Consider the following 18,120-nt stretch of genomic DNA (forward strand, 5'->3'; position numbering starts at 1 on the left):
ACATTTTTGCCACCTCCAACGTGATCTCACCACTTGCCACATCTTCCCATCTCCTCCCCTGTCCGCTTTCCGCAGAGACCGCTCCCTCCGTAACTCCTTGGTCAATTCATCCCTACCACCCTTCCCACCCCTCCCCGGGCACTTTCCCTTGCGACCACAGGAAATGCTACACTTGTCACTTTACCTCCCCCCTTGACTCCATGCAAGGACCCAAGCAGTCTTTCCAGGTGCAGCGGAGGTTCACCTGCACCTCCTCCAACCTCATCTATTGCATCCGCTGCTCTAGATGTCAGCTGCTCAACGTCGGTGTGACCAAGCGCAGGTTTGGCGATCGCTTCGCCGAACACCTCCGCTCGGTTTGCAATAACCAACCTGATCTCCCGGTGGCTCAACACTTCAACTCTCCCTCCCATTCCGAATCTGACCTCTTTGTTCTGGGCCTCATCCATGGCCAGAGTGAGGACCACCGTAAATTGGAGGAGCAGCACCTCATATTTTGCTTGGGCAGTTTGCACCCCAGTGGTATGAACATTGACTTCTCTAATTTCAGATAGTTCCTACTTTCTCCTCCCCTTCTCAGCTCTCCCTCAGCCCACTGGCTCCTCCTCTTCCTTTCTTCTTCCCGCCCCCCCCCACCCCACCCTCACATCAGTCTGAAGAAGGGTTTTGACCCGAAATGTTGCCTATTTCCTTCGCTCCATAGATGCTGCCTCACCGCTGAGTTTCTCCAGCATTTTTGCCAATCCTTCCTCTTTTATGTTTTTGCACAAAACATTTCATGAAGTGGAAAATAAACCACAGAACATCTTCAAGGATGGTATAATCTCCAGTTGAGATACCTCCAGTTGAGGTATGTAACATTCTCTCAAATAGTACCTTCTCCGATTAAACCCAAGTACCACTCATTCCACCCTCCTTGGTTAAAGGCAATGGTTTAAAGTTATGCTCCATGTGTAAAAGTGTCTTTCTTTTTAAACTCAAACATATTCAGATGCAGTGACTTGGGTTTAATGATATTTGTTGCTGTTATTGAATCTGCCAAAATCTCTTCTGTGTAATTGGCGCTTACATTAATGAACCATATGGGAGTGAAGCTGGAGAGGATCTTCTTCAGTTGATGTCTGCAAATCATGATAAACTTGGATTTAAGGTTCAGCTTCAGAGTCTGTTTCAAATCAAAACCCTGGCAGCTGTATTTGGTTTATATTCCAATCATTTTTGTTTTGGTTGATGTGTCGTTAACCAGCTAATAGCCTGGACGTAATTGATGTCTGAGCCTGACTGTGGTGGTGCGACAAGAGAAAATAATAAGGTATAGGCCATTTAAGACTGAGATGAGGAAAAATGTTTTCACCCAGAGAGTTGTGAATCGGTGGAATTCTCTGCCGTGGAAGCCAATTCACTGGATGTATTTAAGAGAGAGTTAGATATAGCTCTTAGGGCTAACGGAATTAAGGGATATGGGGAGAAAGCAGGAACGGGGTACGGATTTTGGATGATCAGCCATGATCATATTGAATGGTAGTGCTGGCACGAAGGGCCGAATTCCTGCACCTATTTTCTATGTTTCTATGCCTGAGTATATGGCAATAAAACTCGACCACTTGATTTTGAAACATTCATGCATGGTGGAGGTTGAATGTAGTCATAAAGTGATACAGTGTGAAAACAGCCCCTACAGACCCTAGAAATGTTTCTATTTCCTGATTTGACTGCAGATTCAGAGAGAAAAATCAGTTGGCCTTTATCTTGTTAGCTGTGGGCACTCAGCCATCAATAAAAGGCAGTTCCGGACTTGCACACACAAGCTGTGAATGACTATCTGAATGGCAGATGGTGCTGCACCTCTCACAAAGATCCAGTAATGACTTAGCATGGAGTGAAATTGTGAGGCAGTCCTGCTTAGATTTCTTAACACAGCTCCGGTGAGGCGCCACTCCGATTCTGCATCAGCCAGACAGTTTGGGTGGGAAGGGACGAATAGACCAGGGAGTTACGGAGGGAGCGGTCTCTGCGGAAAGCCGAAAGGGGAGGAGATGGGAAGATGTGGCCAGTGGTGGGATCCTGTTGGAGGTGGCGAAAATGTTGGAGGATTATATGTTGTATGTGACGGCTGGTAGGGTGGAAGGAGAGGACTAGGGGGGCTCTGCCCTTGTTACGAGTGGGGGGATGGGGAGTGAGAGCAGAGTTACGGGGTATAGAAGAGACCCTGGTGAGAGCCTCATCTATAGTAGAAGAGGGGAACCTCCGTTCCCTAAAGAATGAGGACATCTACGATGCCCTGGTTTGGAACACCTCATCCTGGGTTTAGATGCAACGTAGACGGGGGAATTGGGAGGTGGGGTTGGAGTCCTTACAGGAAGCGGGTGGGAAGAAGTGTAGTCCAGATAGCCATGGGAGTCAGTGGGTTTATAGTGGATGTTGGTCAGTAGTCTGCGATGGAGATAGTGAGGTCTAGAAATGGTAGGGAGATGTCGGAAATGATCCAAATGTATTTGAGTGCCGGATGGAAGTTAGTGGTGAAATGGATTACGTCAGTGAGTTCTGCATGGGTGCAGGTTGCACCAATGCAGTCGGCGATGTAGCGGAGGTAGAGTTCGGGGATAGGGCCATGGTATGCCTCCAACAAGAGTTGTTCGACGTACCCTACAAAGAGGCAGGCATAGCTTGGGCCCATGCGGGTGCCCATAGCTACACCTTGGACATGGGAGGACTCAAATGAAAAGTTGTTAAGGGTAAGGACCAGCTCTGCGAGGTGGAGGAGAGTATCTGTAGACAGAGATTGGTTGGTTCTGCGGTCGAGGAAGAAACAGAGAAACAGAGGGCTTTAAGACCCTCCTGGTGGGGGATGGAGTTGTAGAGTGAAACTGTAGGTGTTGGCAGAACCAACCAATCCCCAACTTTTTTTTTGTTGTTAAAGTAATGATTCTACCAAATCTGGAGTATGGTGTACAATTTTGGTCGCCCAATTATAGGAAGGATGTCAACAAAATAGAGAGAGTACAGAGGAGATTTACTAGAATGTTGCCTGGGTTTCAACAACTAAGTTACAGAGAAAGGTTGAATAAGTTAGGTCTTTATTCTCTGGAGCGCAGAAGGTTAAGAGGGGACTTGATACAGGTCTTTAAAATGATGAGAGGGATAGACAGAGTTGATGTGGACAAGCTTTTCCCTTTGAGAATAGGGAAGATTCAACCAAGAGGACATGACTTCAGAATTAAGGGACAGAAGTTTAGGGGTAACATGAGGGGTAACTTCTTTACTCAGAGAGTGGTAGCGGTGTGGAATGAGCTTCCAGTGGAAGTGGTAGAGGCAGGTTCGTTCGTATCATTTAAAAATAAATTGGATAGGCATATGGATGAGAAGGGAATGGAGGGTTATGGTATGAGTGCAGGCAGGTGGGACTAAGGGAAAAAAGTTGTTCCTAAATTTTAGTCTAGGGCCTAAGAGGGTTTGAATTGAAGGCTCCCCTCATGAACACTAAAGGGTGAGACCCCACAGACTGGTGTTCTGAACTCGGCAGCAAGTATGATGACAGTGCACTTCTGGCACAATTTAGAGCACTGTAGCTTAATTTGTCATCAAAATGCAATTTCGAGAGGAACTCCAAAACATCCGTAAAGTGCGCTGCGTCGTACGAGATATCGGACTGCGCACTGAACACTTCCCATTTCCTTATGTATGAGGCATATTGTTTTTGGGTACTGTTTCTCCAGGCCTCCAGCTAGTCCCAGTATGAGGAAAGGTCTTCTCAAAACCTGCAAATCAATAAGTTCAGCCGATCATGCAGAAGATGTACTTCACCAGAAATGGAATTAGTTAGCAGAGACCTGCTTATAACCATATAACAATTACAGCACAGAAACAGGCCATCTCAGCCCTACAAGTCCGTGCCAAATAATTCAGATTCAGATTCAGATTCAATTTAATTGTCATTGTCAGTGTACAGTACAGAGACAACGAAATGCACAACAAAATAACTTTTTTCCCTTAGTCCCATCTGCCTGCACTCATACCATAACTATCCATTCCCTTCTCATCCATATGCCTATCCAATTTATTTTTAAATGATACCAACGAACCTGCCTCCACCACTTCCACTGGAAGCTCATTCCACACCGCTACCACTCTATGAGTAAAGAAGTTCCCCCTCATGTTACCCCTAAACTTCTGTCCCTTAATTCTCAAGTCTTGTCCTCTTGTTTGAATCTTCCCTATTCTCAAAGGGAATAGCTGATCCACATCAACTCTGTCTATCCCTCTCATCATTTTAAAGACCTCTATCAAGACCCCCCTTAACCTTCTGCGCTCCAGAGAATAAAGACCTAACTTATTCAACCTTTCTCTGGAACTTAGTTGTTGAAACCCAGGCAACATTCTAGTAAATCTCCTCTGTACTCTCTCTATTTTGTTGACATCCTTCCTATAATTGGGCGACCAAAATTGTACACCATACTCCAGATTTGGTCTCACCAATGCCTTGTACAATTTTAACATTACATCCCAACTTCTCTACTCAATGCTCTTATTTATAAAGGCCAGCACACCAAATGCTTTCTTTACCACCCTGTCTATATGAGATTCCACCTTCAGGGAACTGTGCACAGTTATTCCTAGATCCCTCTGTTCAACTGCATTCCTCAATTTCCTACCATTTACCATGAATGTCCTATTTTGATTTGTCCTGCCAAGATGTAGCACCTCACACTTATCAGCATTAAACTCCATCTGCCATCTTTCAGCCCACTCTTCCAACTGGTCTAAATCTCTCTGTAGACTTTGAAAATCTACTTCATTATCCACAACCCCACCTATCTTAGTATCATCTGCATACTTACTAATCCAATTTACCACACCATCATCCAGATCATTGATGTACATGACAAACAACAGTGGACCCAACACAGTTCCCTGTGGCACCCCACTAGTCACTGGCCTCCAACCTGACAAACAACCATCCACCATTACTCTCTGGCATCTCCCATTCAGCCACTGTTGAATCCATCTTGCTACTCCTGCATTTATACCCAACAATTGAACCTTCTTAACCAACCTTCCGTGAGGAACCTTGTCAAAGGCCTTACTAAAGTCCATATAGACAACATCCACTGCTTTACCCTCATCAATTTCCCTAGTAACCTCTTCAAAAAATTCAAGATTAGTCAAACATGACCTTCCAGGCACAAATCCATGTTGACTGTTCCTAACCAGACCCTGTTTATCCAGATGCTTATATATATTATCTCTAAGTATCCTTACCATTAATTTGCCCACCACTGACGTCAAACTAACAGGTCTATAATTGCTAGGTTTACTCTTAGAACCCTTTTTAAACAATGGAACAACATGCGCAGTATGCCAATTCTCCGGCACTATTCCCGTTTCTAATGACATTTGAAATATTTCTGTCATAACTCCTGCTATTTCTACACTAACTTCCCTCAATGTCCTAGGGGATATCCTGTCCGGACCTGAAGACTTATCCACTTTTATATTTTTCAAAAGTGTCAGTACTTCCTCTTCTTTGAAAACAAATCTCCTTCGAAGAGGTGATATCTAATTTTAAACAGTGCTATGTAGTTTAGTTAGAGCTGGCTGTGCTCACCATTGACCCTATGCTGACGTGTCCACACGGTGAACACTGCTGCCCATTTGACGATGTTGTTACTAAAATGGATAAGCCTGCAATCAACTGGCATATAATAATCATATACTGTGATTAAAACCCCTGGATTTAGTGACTAATCCACATTGTTTTTACACTGTACAATGCCAAAAGCAATTGATCTGCGGGGTCTGCACTATTATTATTATTATTATTATTATTAGTATTATTAAATTCTGTGAATTTCTGAAGGAGGCTGAGGAAGATAGTGATTATAACCTCTGCCTTCAGTAATATGTTTCCATTATGTATGAGAATCAGTTACCTTTATTGGCCTTTGTACCATATTTGGAGACAAATATAGAAGAATTATACTTAGACAGCATTAACTACAAAAGTAAGAATCAGTAATAGAAGAATAGAGAGTCACAAATGAAACAGTAAATCATCAGATAAGGCTAACGGTTACAAAAATAAGAAAAAGACAAAACTAAACATGACATAGATTGGGACCTGAATATTCAAATGTACATGATATTTAAGAAGGATAGGAAGTTGGAACAGGAAACTAGGGTGCAAAACAGTCTTGTGTTGTTGAGAATAATAAAGACAAGAAGCCAATTAGATGGGTGGTGTGCAAACTTCCCTAACACTAACAATATGGTACAAAAATGCACCAGTGGAGCTTGTAAGAAAGGTTTAGTGATAATCCTGAGGGGCTTTAATCCACAGGCTGGACAAATTAGACAGGCAAATATTGCCAATTTGACAAGTTCAAGGAGTGTTTTAGGACCGTTTCTTCGAACAGCATTTTCTGGGGCCAACCAGAGTGCAGGCTATACCAGAAAATGCTGTTATAAACCATAATGTGAAATGGGATTAACGCCTCTTTAGAGTAGAGAAGGTACCTGTAGGTAGTAGCGACCATAATATAATTGCATTTTACAGACAGCTTGAGGGAAGAAAGAAAGGAAACGCTAGTAGAGCAATTATGATAGCATCAAATCGGATATATACAATGCCCTCCATAACGTTTGAGACAAAGACCCATCATTTATTTATTTTAATAAAGGCCATTTTTATACATTTTGGTTAATTCTACAGCAAGATAAAGCCGGCGGCTCATTCTACAGCAAGACAATGACCCCAAACGTACTGCTAAAGCAACAAATGAGTTTTTCAAAGCTAAAAAATGGTCAATTCTTGAGTGGCCAAGTCAACCTGATCTGAACCCAATTGAGTATGCCTTTTAAATGCTGAAGAGAAAACTGAAGGGGACTAGCCCCCCCCCCCCCCCCCCCCCAAACAAGCATAAGCTGAAGGTACACAAAATTGCTGGAGAAACTCAGCGGGTGCAGCAGCATCTATGGAGCGAAGGAAATGGGCAACGTTTCGTGCCGAAACCCTTCTTCAGACTGAGCTGAAGATGGCTGCAAAACAGGCCTGGCCACCAATTTTTTTATATTTTGCATGCAATGACTGCCTGAAGTCTGTGATTCATGGACATCACCAGAGAAGACACCGAGCAACTGGTGATGTCCATGAATTGCAGACCAAGCAGTCATTGCATGCAAAGGATATGCAACAAAATATTAAACATGACTACTCTCATTTACATGATATTGCTGTGTCCCAAACATTATGGGGGCCTAAAATGGGGGGGGGGGGGGGGGGGCTATATATAATAAATACTGCTATAATTTCTACATGGTGAAACCAAAATGTATAAAAATGGCCTTTATTAAAATTTGACAATGTGCACTTTAGGCACATGTGATTTTTTTTCTATTCAAATCTCAAATTGGGGAGTACAGAGGCAAATAAATAAATGATGGGTCTTTGTCCCAAATCTTATGGAGGGCACTGCTTGTGGGGACTTGGAAGGGAGAAACCCGGAATTGTTAAAACTTTTTATTGTTAACTTTTAAACTTTGTTAAATTTTGTTTAACTTTTAGGTCTTGTCAAATCGTTTAACCAATTTTGCTTAATTATGTTTCTTTTTCTTTAAGTTTGAAATTATATTTAATTTCATAAATTAACCACAGATGGTACCGAGAAATTTGTTGCAGCTGCCTGATAGGTCTCCAGGCACTGAATGACTTGCTCCTCTGGTCAAAAAAGAAATGACATAGAAACATAGAAAATAGGTGCAGGAGAAGGCCATTCGGCCCTTCGAGCCTGCACCGCCATTCAATATCATCATGGCTGATCATCCAACTCAGTATCCTGTACCTGCCTTCTCTCCATACCCCCTGATCCCTTTAGCCACAAGGGCCACATCTAACTCCCTCTTAAATATAGCCAATTAACTGGCCTCAACTGTCCGAGACTGTTCTTTGTATTGAGAATAATTTGGGTTTTGTGCATTCTGAAGTGACTGGTGAAGCCAGTTTTTTGACACTTTACTCAAGGCCAATGAGGGAGCCAGAAATTATTCTACCAAGGGGGCAGGATGCACAGTTTTTGAGATAGTAAGCTGCTTCCTCCCTTAATGCAGGACATCTGTGTTCCCCTAATATAGAAACTTAAGATTCTTGTCTGAATGTTCCCCTTCTGCCTTGGGTGTTCAAAGGCCAGGGATTCTTCACAGTCAATACCAGTGTTGAAGTTTTCAAGGATGCATTCACTGAACATGTGACAATAAATGAAACTAAACTAACTAACTTTTCCTGTTATAAACTTTGAAATAACGTGTCTGTTTTGTGAGTTTGGTTTTGGTCATGCAACATGTGCGTGCGTTCCCCCACGCAGGGCCCTTCTTTGTTCTTGCCCTTTCTTCACTGGCTTTGAAAGCTGGTGACCTTGGGAGTTGAATCTCACTTACATCAAAATCAATGTGTGCAGTTCAATCGGTCCAGAAAATAGTGACAAATAATACAAGATACATTTGAACAAGGGGATAGTTCCATTGTTTAGCTTGTTGTAGTTTAGTTTAGCTTAGAGATACAGCGCAGAAACAGACCATTCGGCCCACCGAGTCCGTACCGATCAGCGATCACCCCTTACACTAATACTATCCTACCCACCAGCGACAATTTACAATTTTACCAAAGCCAAGTAACCTACAAATCTGTACATCTTTGGAGTGTGGGAGGAAACCGGAGCCCCAAAAGTTTAAAGGAAATGTGCAGGCAAGTTTTTTTACAGAGTGTTGCCTGAAACGAGCTGCCAGGAGTCATGGTGGAAGCAGATATACTACGATGGTCGCATTTAAGGCTTTTTTGATAGGCCAAGGTATATGTGCAAGGGATGGACGGATATTGATTGTGTGTAGGCAGAGGAGATTAGTTTATCTTGGCATCATGTTCAGCGCAGACATTGTGGGCCAAAGGACATTGTGGACTGTACTGTTCTATGTTAATTAAAGCTTAATTATTTTAATTGATTGAGATGATGAATTGTGCATGTATTCTCATGTAAAGCATTGCCTCTTATGTTATTTTATTTTTATTACAGAGATATTTCACACTTTAAACCTCTATCCAGTACAACTTCTGTTACAGTGATCACTGGAGATCATTATGATGAACAGCTTCCTGATTCTTTGAACAAGGCAAGTAGTGAATCTGGATCAATGGGGACTCATAGAATTTTCTTCCTAGTCTGCAGAAAATTCCAACTTCAATTTCAGATTCAGATTCAGATTCAATTTTAATTGTCATTGTCAGTGTACAGTACAGAGACAACGAAATGCATTTAGCATCTCCCTGGAAGAGCGACATAGCAAATGATTTGAATAAATAATAATAAGTGTCCGGGTGGGGGGTGGTGATTGGCAGTCACCGAGGTACGTTGTTTAGTAGAGTGACAGCCGCCGGGAAGAAGCTGTTCCTCGACCTGCTGGTTCGGCAACGGAGAGACCTGTAGCGCCTCCCGGACGGTAGGAGGGTAAACAGTCCATGGTTGGGGTGAGAGCAGTCCTTGGCGATGCTGAGCGCCCTCCGCAGACAGCGCTTGCTTTGGACAGACTCAATGGAGGGGAGCGAGGAACCGGTGATGCGTTGGGCAATTTTCACCACCCTCTGCAATGCCTTCCGGTCGGAGACAGAGCAGTTGCCATACCATACTGTGATGCAGTTGGTAAGGATGCTCTCGATGGTGCAGCGGTAGAAGTTCACCAGGATCTGAGGAGACAGATGGACCTTCTTCAGTCTCCTCAGGAAGAAGAGACGCTGATGAGCCTTCTTGATCAGAGTTGAGGTATTGTGGGTCCAAGAGAGGTCATCGGAGATGTTGACTCCCAGGAACCTGAAGCTAGAAACACGTTCCACCTCCGTCCCGTTAATGTGGATGGGGGTGTGCAATCAATTTGGAGCCTCAATTACTTAATGTGCAGTAGTTAAAACATTGCAAGGTCATCTCCCAAAGGCATCTAGGCCTCAAAATGAGATGGTATTTTTGAATTCCATTGGTTGTTCTTCCATATGCTGGGGCACAGTCCGATTAACCTGGAGGTCCAATGGCTCCATTGCAGCCATTGGACTTCTCTATGGAATTGATGCGTTTCATTTACTCCCTGAAGTAAACCGCATCTTGTACATAAGAAATTTGCCATACAAAATAACAGCTGAAGAAATGTGATATATTTGGGAAGTATGGAGCAATCAGACAGTTCAGTTGGAAATATACCTGAGACAAAAGGAACTGCCTATGATGCGCTACATTGGTGCGCTACATTGATGAGGACTATATTATGCACTCTGCATCTCCCCCACTGCTCTACCTATTGCACTCGAGTTTGACTTGACTGTTTTAATGTATGGTATTTGAACTGATTGGATAGGATACAAAACAAAGCTTTCACTATACCTTGGTCCATGTGACAATATTAAACCTAAAACCAAACCATATGTTATGCAATAGTGAACTTTGAAATATCTGAAATGGTTCAATTTGGTTTTGAACTTTGCTTTGCAAATAATGAAAATGAACAAATTTAGTTATTACTCATGTATACGTGATGGCCATCACACATAGATGGCAATCATCTACAGAAATGGGTTTGGTGCCAGAGGACTGAAGACTTGCAAACGTTTTACATGCTGTAATTGTTATATGGTTTTGCCCTTGTTCAGTTATGTGATCAAGGAAACGCAGCAACCCAGGCCAATCAGTTCAATCTCAGTGATGGCGAAGCTTTCAATAATAATAATCCAGAACTAAATTAACCGTAAAGTGAATGAGTATGGATTTAGAAATGGTGAATCAATTAGCTTAATTGAGATTATTGATAATGCGGCCAAGTGTGTTAATGAAAGGACTTCCAAAATCATTTAATCAAGTGCTAGGCTGTCAAAGTTGAAACCCATGGATTAAACGAGTCAGTGGCACCATGGATACCAAAAATTGTCTTGTTAACAACACAGAGTCCTACTGAATAGCTTTTATTTGGACGAGAGAAAGTATTCATTTATGTTCTCCAGAGTTGGAACAAGGATCACTGTTTATTCTAATTTATTAATGAATTGGACTGTCAGGGACAATTTCATTGTTTGCAGATCTTGAAAAGTGAGAGGGATTGTTATTTCATCAGGAGGTCATATACATGCTGGTGATGGGTCTAAATGCAGAACTCCTTACCCAGCAGCATTGTGAGAATGCCTTCATCTGAAGGTCCACATTAGTTCAAAAGGGTGGCTAAGCATCAAGAGCATTTGGGGTAGGCAATAGATGCTGGCTTTATCACTGACTCCCATGTCCCGCACATTAATTAACAGAGGTCCCCTGCACTGTTACTATGTTCCTATGATTTTTTGGTCTAATATTCTCATGTTTCTATTTAAAAGCCTAAGTAACCTATCTGATTTCATTTAATCACTCATCAGCTTGCAAAGCAGCCTAGTGGATTTATTATGTGGTGTCTTTGCTCATCTACAATGTTTAGTATTGTGCAATTTATATACCATTATGCCATCCTTTCATGTCCATCCTCGCATTGTGTGTAATTTCACATTTTTCCACATTGAATTCTTTACACTATCCGAGGCGATCCTCTGCACCACTTACAGTTTTGCCACATTTAGTATCATTGCTAAATGTCATACATTGTTTCCTACACCAAAGCCTAGGTTGTTCATGAAATATAAAGAGAAATGGAGCAAATGAAGATTCATGCAAATGATTAACGCCTGAAAATAAAATTACACTTCCAGACTTTAAATTGCTTTGCCATTCACTTTTGTAGTGTAGCTAGCATTACTACTAAATAATACATGCAGATTCTTGCCATTTTGCTATGACAGGTACGTTTTTAGCTCTAGGGTTCGCAAGCAATGTCTTTTGTGTTGATTAGTACCTGCCTGCAGGAAATCTTTATTTGACCTGCCATTTGATTTTTTTCTTAATGTTTACACCAAACAAATGCAGCTCTGTTTCAGCTGCATGATTCTCCTAAACCAAAGAAGGAGTGCATTCTCCATCTGATATGTCACACAAACAGCTTCTCACAATGTTATGAAAACATCTCAAAAGCATTCCGTGCTGTAATTATTATATGGTTATTCAGTTGTACATTGAAAGCAGGTGCTCAAATCAAAGTATAGTTTAGTCTCATTCAAGTTAGGATTTATTGTCTGTAATTATTTTCTATACATGTTCTGGATAAATACTCCTCTTGGGAGTAGAAATCATGAAAAAATTATGATAATTTATACATAGAACAAAGGCATTAGGCCAATTCTGTCTATGCACAATGGCAAAGAGCTCCTCAGATTAATTCCCTTTCTAGTGCCAGATCCATAGCCCTGAAGGTCAATCAATGATTGACATGTGATGATAGGTTCTGCCTCCAACGCTTTTACAAACATATTTCCAGACACCTACCATTCTCCGAGTGAAAAAATATTTATTCCTCTCTAATTTGTCTCTGTATTTACTTCAAATTTAGCCCCACTGATTTTGAACCTCCTTTTATGATTAGATTAGATTAGATTTGTTTATTTTCATTCAGACCTTTCAGTCTGAACGAAATTCTGCTTCCCTGCAGTCATACATATAATTTAAAAAAAAATGACAAAACACATAGTCAACACAAATTTAACATCCACCACAGTGAATTCACCAAACACCTCCTCACTGTGGTGGAAGGCAAAATCTTAAAGTCTCTGGCTCTTCCCTCTTTGTTCTCCCTCTGCGCCGAGGCGACGGTTCAAACTCCGCGGGTGGTCGCTGCCTCCGCCACAGCTCAGAGGCCGAGTCGGGTCTCCAGAACATGTATAGAACTTTATGAGTGATGAGGAATCCAGTGGAAGTGGTGGAGGCAGGTTCGTTGGTATCATTTAAAAATAAATTGGATAGGCATATGGATGAGAAGGGAATGGAGGGTTATGGTATGAGTGCCGGCAGGTGGGACTAAGGGAAAAAAGTTGTTCGGCACAGACTTGTAGGGCCAAGATGGCCTGTTTCCGTGCTGTAATTGTTATATGTTATATGATGAGTCAGAGTATAGAGGTGAGATCGACCGATTGACCAAATGGTGCCAGCACAACAACCTGGCTCTCAACAGCAGCAAACCTGATTGTGGACTGTTGAAAGGGGTAGGATGGGGACCCACAATCCTGTTTATATCAACGGGAGGATGGTGGAAAGGGTCAAGAACTTCAAATTCCTGGGCGCGCATATTTCTGAAGATCTTTCCTGGTCCCAACACACTGAAGCAATCATAAGGAAGGCACATCAGCGCCTCTACTTCATGAGAAGACTATGTAGAGTCGGTATGGCAAGGAGAACTCTCTCAAACCTCTACAGGTGCACAGTAGAGAGCAGACTGACTGGCTGCATCGTGGCTTGGTTTGGTAACTTGAACGTCCAGGAGCGGTAAAGATTGCAGAAAGTTGTGACCACTGCCCAGTCCATCATCGGCTCTGACCTCCCCCTCATTGAAGGGATCTATCGCAGTCGCTGCCTCAAAAAGGCTGCCAACATCATCAAAGAGCCACACCATCTTGGCCACACACTCATCTTTTCATTGCCATCGGGAAGAAGGTACAGGAGCTTGAAATCTGGAACACCGAGGTTCAGGAGCAGATTCTTCCCCACAGCCATCAGGCTATTAAACTCGCCATAATAATAATAATATATTTTATTGTCATTGCATGTCAGTGCAACGAGATTTAGTATGCAGCTTCCAGGTACGGGCGTAGAAGGCCTTGTAACGTCTGTCGGAGGGAAGTAGTTCAAACAGTCCGTTACAAGGGTGTGAGGAGTCTTTATGGATGCTGACGGCCTTCCTGAGGCACCGTGTGTGGTAGATGCCCTCCAAGGCTGGTAGCTGTGTCCCAATGATCCTCTGCGCTCTGTGGACGACGCGCTGAAGAGCTCTCCTCTCCGCCTCCGTGCAGCTGAGATACCACACAGAGATGCCATACGTTAATATGCTCTCTGTGGTGCAGCAGTAGAACGTTGTCAGCAGCTGTTGGGGCAGACCAGTCTTTTTTAATGTCCTCAGGAAGAACAGTCATTGCTGTGCCTTTCTGACCAGCGCAGCGGTGTTGGTGGACCATGTGAGGTCCTCTGAAATGTGAGTGCCCAGAAACTTAAAGCTGGACACTCTCTCCACACTTTCCCCGTAAATGGAGATTGGAGCGTATTCTCCATTATGGGACCTCCTGAAGTCAATAATCAGTTCCTTGGTCTTGGAGGTGTTTAGTGACAAGTTGTTACGTGCGCACCAGTCCGCCAGGTTCTGCACCTCTGCTCTGTATCAAACAAACTCTGAACAATAACAGCCTATTGCACACTGCACCCCAGCATTCCACATCCATTAGAAATGTTACAAAAATTTGAGATTTAAAAAATCAAGTCTGCAATTTATTCCATCAAATAAAGCATAAAAAGAAGTTTAATTTGACACCTAATTCACTTTCATATCTTCAGTATTAAAAAAGTTATGGCCATTTTCATACTCTGAAATTAGCATCTTGTTCCCTTTTGCTTGTCCATTGACTTAACTCAAAAGCTCATAACTTTCTTAAAAATTAAGAGAACTGAATGAAATTTTCAGTTATTATAGATTGAAGCAAATATGAAACATTCTTACTTGGATGACCTGAAATTAAAGCATATAATTAGTTAGTTACTTAATTGTAGCTAATTACAATATTCAATTACTAGATCTAAACATGTATCCATTTCTTAAGAAAAGGTTAACATTTTTAAATAGCCTTAGTGTCCAAATAACATTCACACAAGAATTCACAATATAACATGATTTTTAAATCTCATTGTCATGTTTAATTCTCGTAAATTAATGACCATCTAAAGACCTTCCACTACCTGCAACCTCCGGCAACCACCTGCAACCTCCGGCAACCACCTTCAACTAGCATCGCAACCGGCTTCGACTAAAAAATTACCGATTTTTAAAACGGTAACCTATTTTTAGTCGCGGCCGGTTTTGAATTTTTTGAAATAATCGCCAAACATAGAAGCGGAAACCACTTTTGACCATTAGGGAGACTGACGGAAACCTTGGGTGGGGCGCAAAGTCTCCAGAGATTTCCGTTCAGGTTTCCTAAGTGGGACAGGGGCATAAGAAGCAAGTTTATATGTAAAATAAACGACTTACCTTATGTTTTGTCCCATATGTGAGATCCATTCCATTGACGGCGTTAGAAGTAGCTTTTTATTTGACTCCAGCACTGAAATTGTCCCGCGTTTTTTTTTAAATTCCGAGAACGGCAGTCGGAACGATTATTCAGCATTATGAAGTTGCCCGAGAAAATATATCTCGGACAGGCAGGAGAAAACGGCATTTTAATCCCCCGCCGCCCCCCCCCCCCCCCCCCCCTCCTCAAAGGCACCAAAGTCGCGCACACGGCCAGTGGCAGAACTGCAGCGTCGCTGAAGGTGCGTTTTGTAACATACCTACATCCATCCACTGTATTTTAGGTCCCATTTTTTTTAATGGGCTCTTGCCTTCAGGTGCTTGTGGAGCTGTTTCTTCCTTTGAAGATTAACGGAGTAATCTCACGTTTGTGGTAAACCCGAGTAATCTCGTGTTGACGGTAATTAACTTCACAATTCTTGGTCATTCCTATCAGTCAGTGTTCCAGGTATAGAAGCCAAGGGACATTTCAGTGTTGCTGATTACAGTGGACTCCATAGCAGCCCATGTGCAGTGGACGTTCATGAGATAGGAGCAGTGATAGGAGCAGAATTAGGCCATTTGGCCCATCAAATATCCGCCATTCAATCATAGTTGATCTATCCCTCCTAACCCCATTCTCCTGCTTTCTACCCATGACTGATATTCTGCAGCTACATCTGTTTGGGACACAACATGTTGTCTGTGAGGCACTGCCTGAGACGAACTAGCTTTTTGCTTTCCCTTGAAACATAGAAACATAGAGAACTGTAACATTGATTTTACGGCAATATCTCTGTTGCATTTGATAATGTTTTTACGGAGGTGCAGAATATCTACTGGACATTCCTTATTCCAACAATAATCCATTATGGAGTGATGTGGCAGGAAAAAACTATTTTGAAGTCTATATGCAAAGATTCGTAGCCACATCAATCAGGTAACGGAATGGACATACAATTGGTTTGCTTTATTTACCAAGGCATAGCATGCAAGACCAGAGAAAATTATGCTAGAAATGTATACAACTCCAATTAAACAACATTAAATGAAAAATGTACTGAGAGGTGCAGATGTACTAGAGAAAAATTGGATGAGCTTGTGCTGGTTTTTTTTGCATAGGAGGAGGTGAAGCAGTAACTTTATTGAGGGGCCGAGATAGGGTGAATAGATCACAATATCACATACAAGTGAGATTTAAAGGAATGTGTACATTGATTTTAAATAATTTGTAGAAGGGAGATAGTTTCACCTAACTTCATATATGTTACAGCAATGTGGAAAATGTTGAAAATGAATGGAAAGAGTCCCTGCTATGTCCCCCACCGAACTGGAAACACATCACAATTACGTATCAATTTAAGTTTTAACCTAATTTCTGTTATGATCCAATCCATCTCTGCATCTTTTGAGCATTGATGTTAGAAACACCATGTTCATTTGATCTCCTTTTACTATTTTCTACAGGTTGTGTTCCAGTTTCAGCAGCAATTCATTGCACAAAATTATCCCTCAGTCAAATGGATCAGAATAAAAGAAACAGACAGACGGATGATCTACAGAAAGCCCAGTGATGTTGCAAAACATTTAAAGAAACTTATAAACAAAAAGAGAGTCAAACAAGAGAGTCAGTAACTCAGCATGTTCAATGGTCCCTCCAGCATTGGAAGAAGTTTATAATTCAGAATCAATAAAAGTTTACATTTGTTGATGAAGATGGCAGTTTCAAATTAGTAAATATAAAGAGGTAACAAAAGTAACAAAAGGCAAAAATCTTGGAGATGGGAGATATAAGCAAATGAGGAACTGTTTAGGCTGTGGGCCGAGGCGATTTATTCCAGTGTTTCGTGACCCAAGTCACAGAAGTTCATGAAATTTTCACATATTGTGTAAAATAATTATATAAATCACCCCTGAAACTTGTCATGAACAAGACTTGCACATTTTTATTAAATTTGAGAAAAAAAACAAAAGATTTGGGGTATTTTTAGTCCAATCAAAGCATGTTTAACATTGAGTTGTCTGCCAGTTGGCCAATCATTCAATCAATCAATCAATCAATCAATCAACCTTTATTGTCATCTTGCAAGCAACAGTTGTACAGTGCAAAATGAAAAGACGTTTCCCAGGGAATACCGGAGCATTGCACATGAAATTTAAAACATTTCACACATAATAACACTAAAAACAATCCAGTCCCTGATGGAACAGTATAAATAGTTAAAGCAGGTAAAACAGCAACATTAAAATACAATAAACCAATCATAAAAATGTCCGGGGCAGCTGATTTGAGTGGCCAGTGCCAGTTATTAAAGTGGCCAGTGCCAGTTATTAAAGTGTCCGTGCCAGCTGCAGAATCAAGTGACTGTGAGTACAGAGTGACTGTTTAGCAGCCTCACAGCCTGTGGTAGGAAGCAGTTTAGCAGTCTTGCAGTCCGGGCTTTGATGCTTCGATATCTCTTGCCTGATGGCAGGAGATCCAGGTGTGTGTGGAGAGGGTGCAGTTTGTCCTTAGCAATTCTCTGAACTTTTTTCAGACAGCGGCTCTGGAACAGTTCTTGTACCGAGGGTAGGGAGACGCCAATGATCCTCTCTGCTCCCCTCACTACCCTCCGCAGGCCTTCCTGTCCGAGCAGTTGCAGGTGGAGTACCACGTATTTATGCAATTACGAGAGTACAGACTCCACCGTACCCCTGTAGAAAGTCCTGAGGATGTTGGTGGGGAGTGAGGCCTGTTTTAGTTTCCTCAGGAAGTGCAGTCGCTGATGGGCCCGTTTGACGTTCCCAGTGGTGTTCCTGGACCAGGTGAGACTGTCTGTAATTTGCACACCGAGTAACTTTATGCTCTCCACTCTCTCCACTGTGGTGCCACTAACATAGAAATTAGGTGCAGGAGTAGGCCATTCGGCCCTTCGAGCCTGCACCGCCATT

At 42.2% G+C, this 18,120-nt stretch overlaps 1 protein-coding gene across 2 annotated transcripts in view; it reads left to right on the forward strand.

Annotated features, from left to right (window-relative positions):
- Positions 1-17,078, forward strand: part of si:dkey-122a22.2 (uncharacterized) — a 106,711-nt gene extending 89,633 nt beyond the window's left edge. For both annotated transcript variants that reach the window (XM_055633487.1, XM_055633488.1), the window contains exons 10-11: positions 9,063-9,159; positions 16,657-17,078. In XM_055633487.1, the coding sequence (XP_055489462.1) occupies positions 9,063-9,159; positions 16,657-16,824 (265 nt within the window). In that variant the 3' untranslated portion in view covers positions 16,825-17,078. The remainder of the gene's footprint in view (positions 1-9,062; positions 9,160-16,656) is intronic.
- The last annotated feature ends 1,042 nt before the right edge of the window (positions 17,079-18,120 follow it).

Source organism: Leucoraja erinacea, chromosome 4 (genome assembly GCF_028641065.1).
Source record: "Leucoraja erinacea ecotype New England chromosome 4, Leri_hhj_1, whole genome shotgun sequence".
NCBI lineage: Eukaryota > Metazoa > Chordata > Chondrichthyes > Rajiformes > Rajidae > Leucoraja > Leucoraja erinaceus.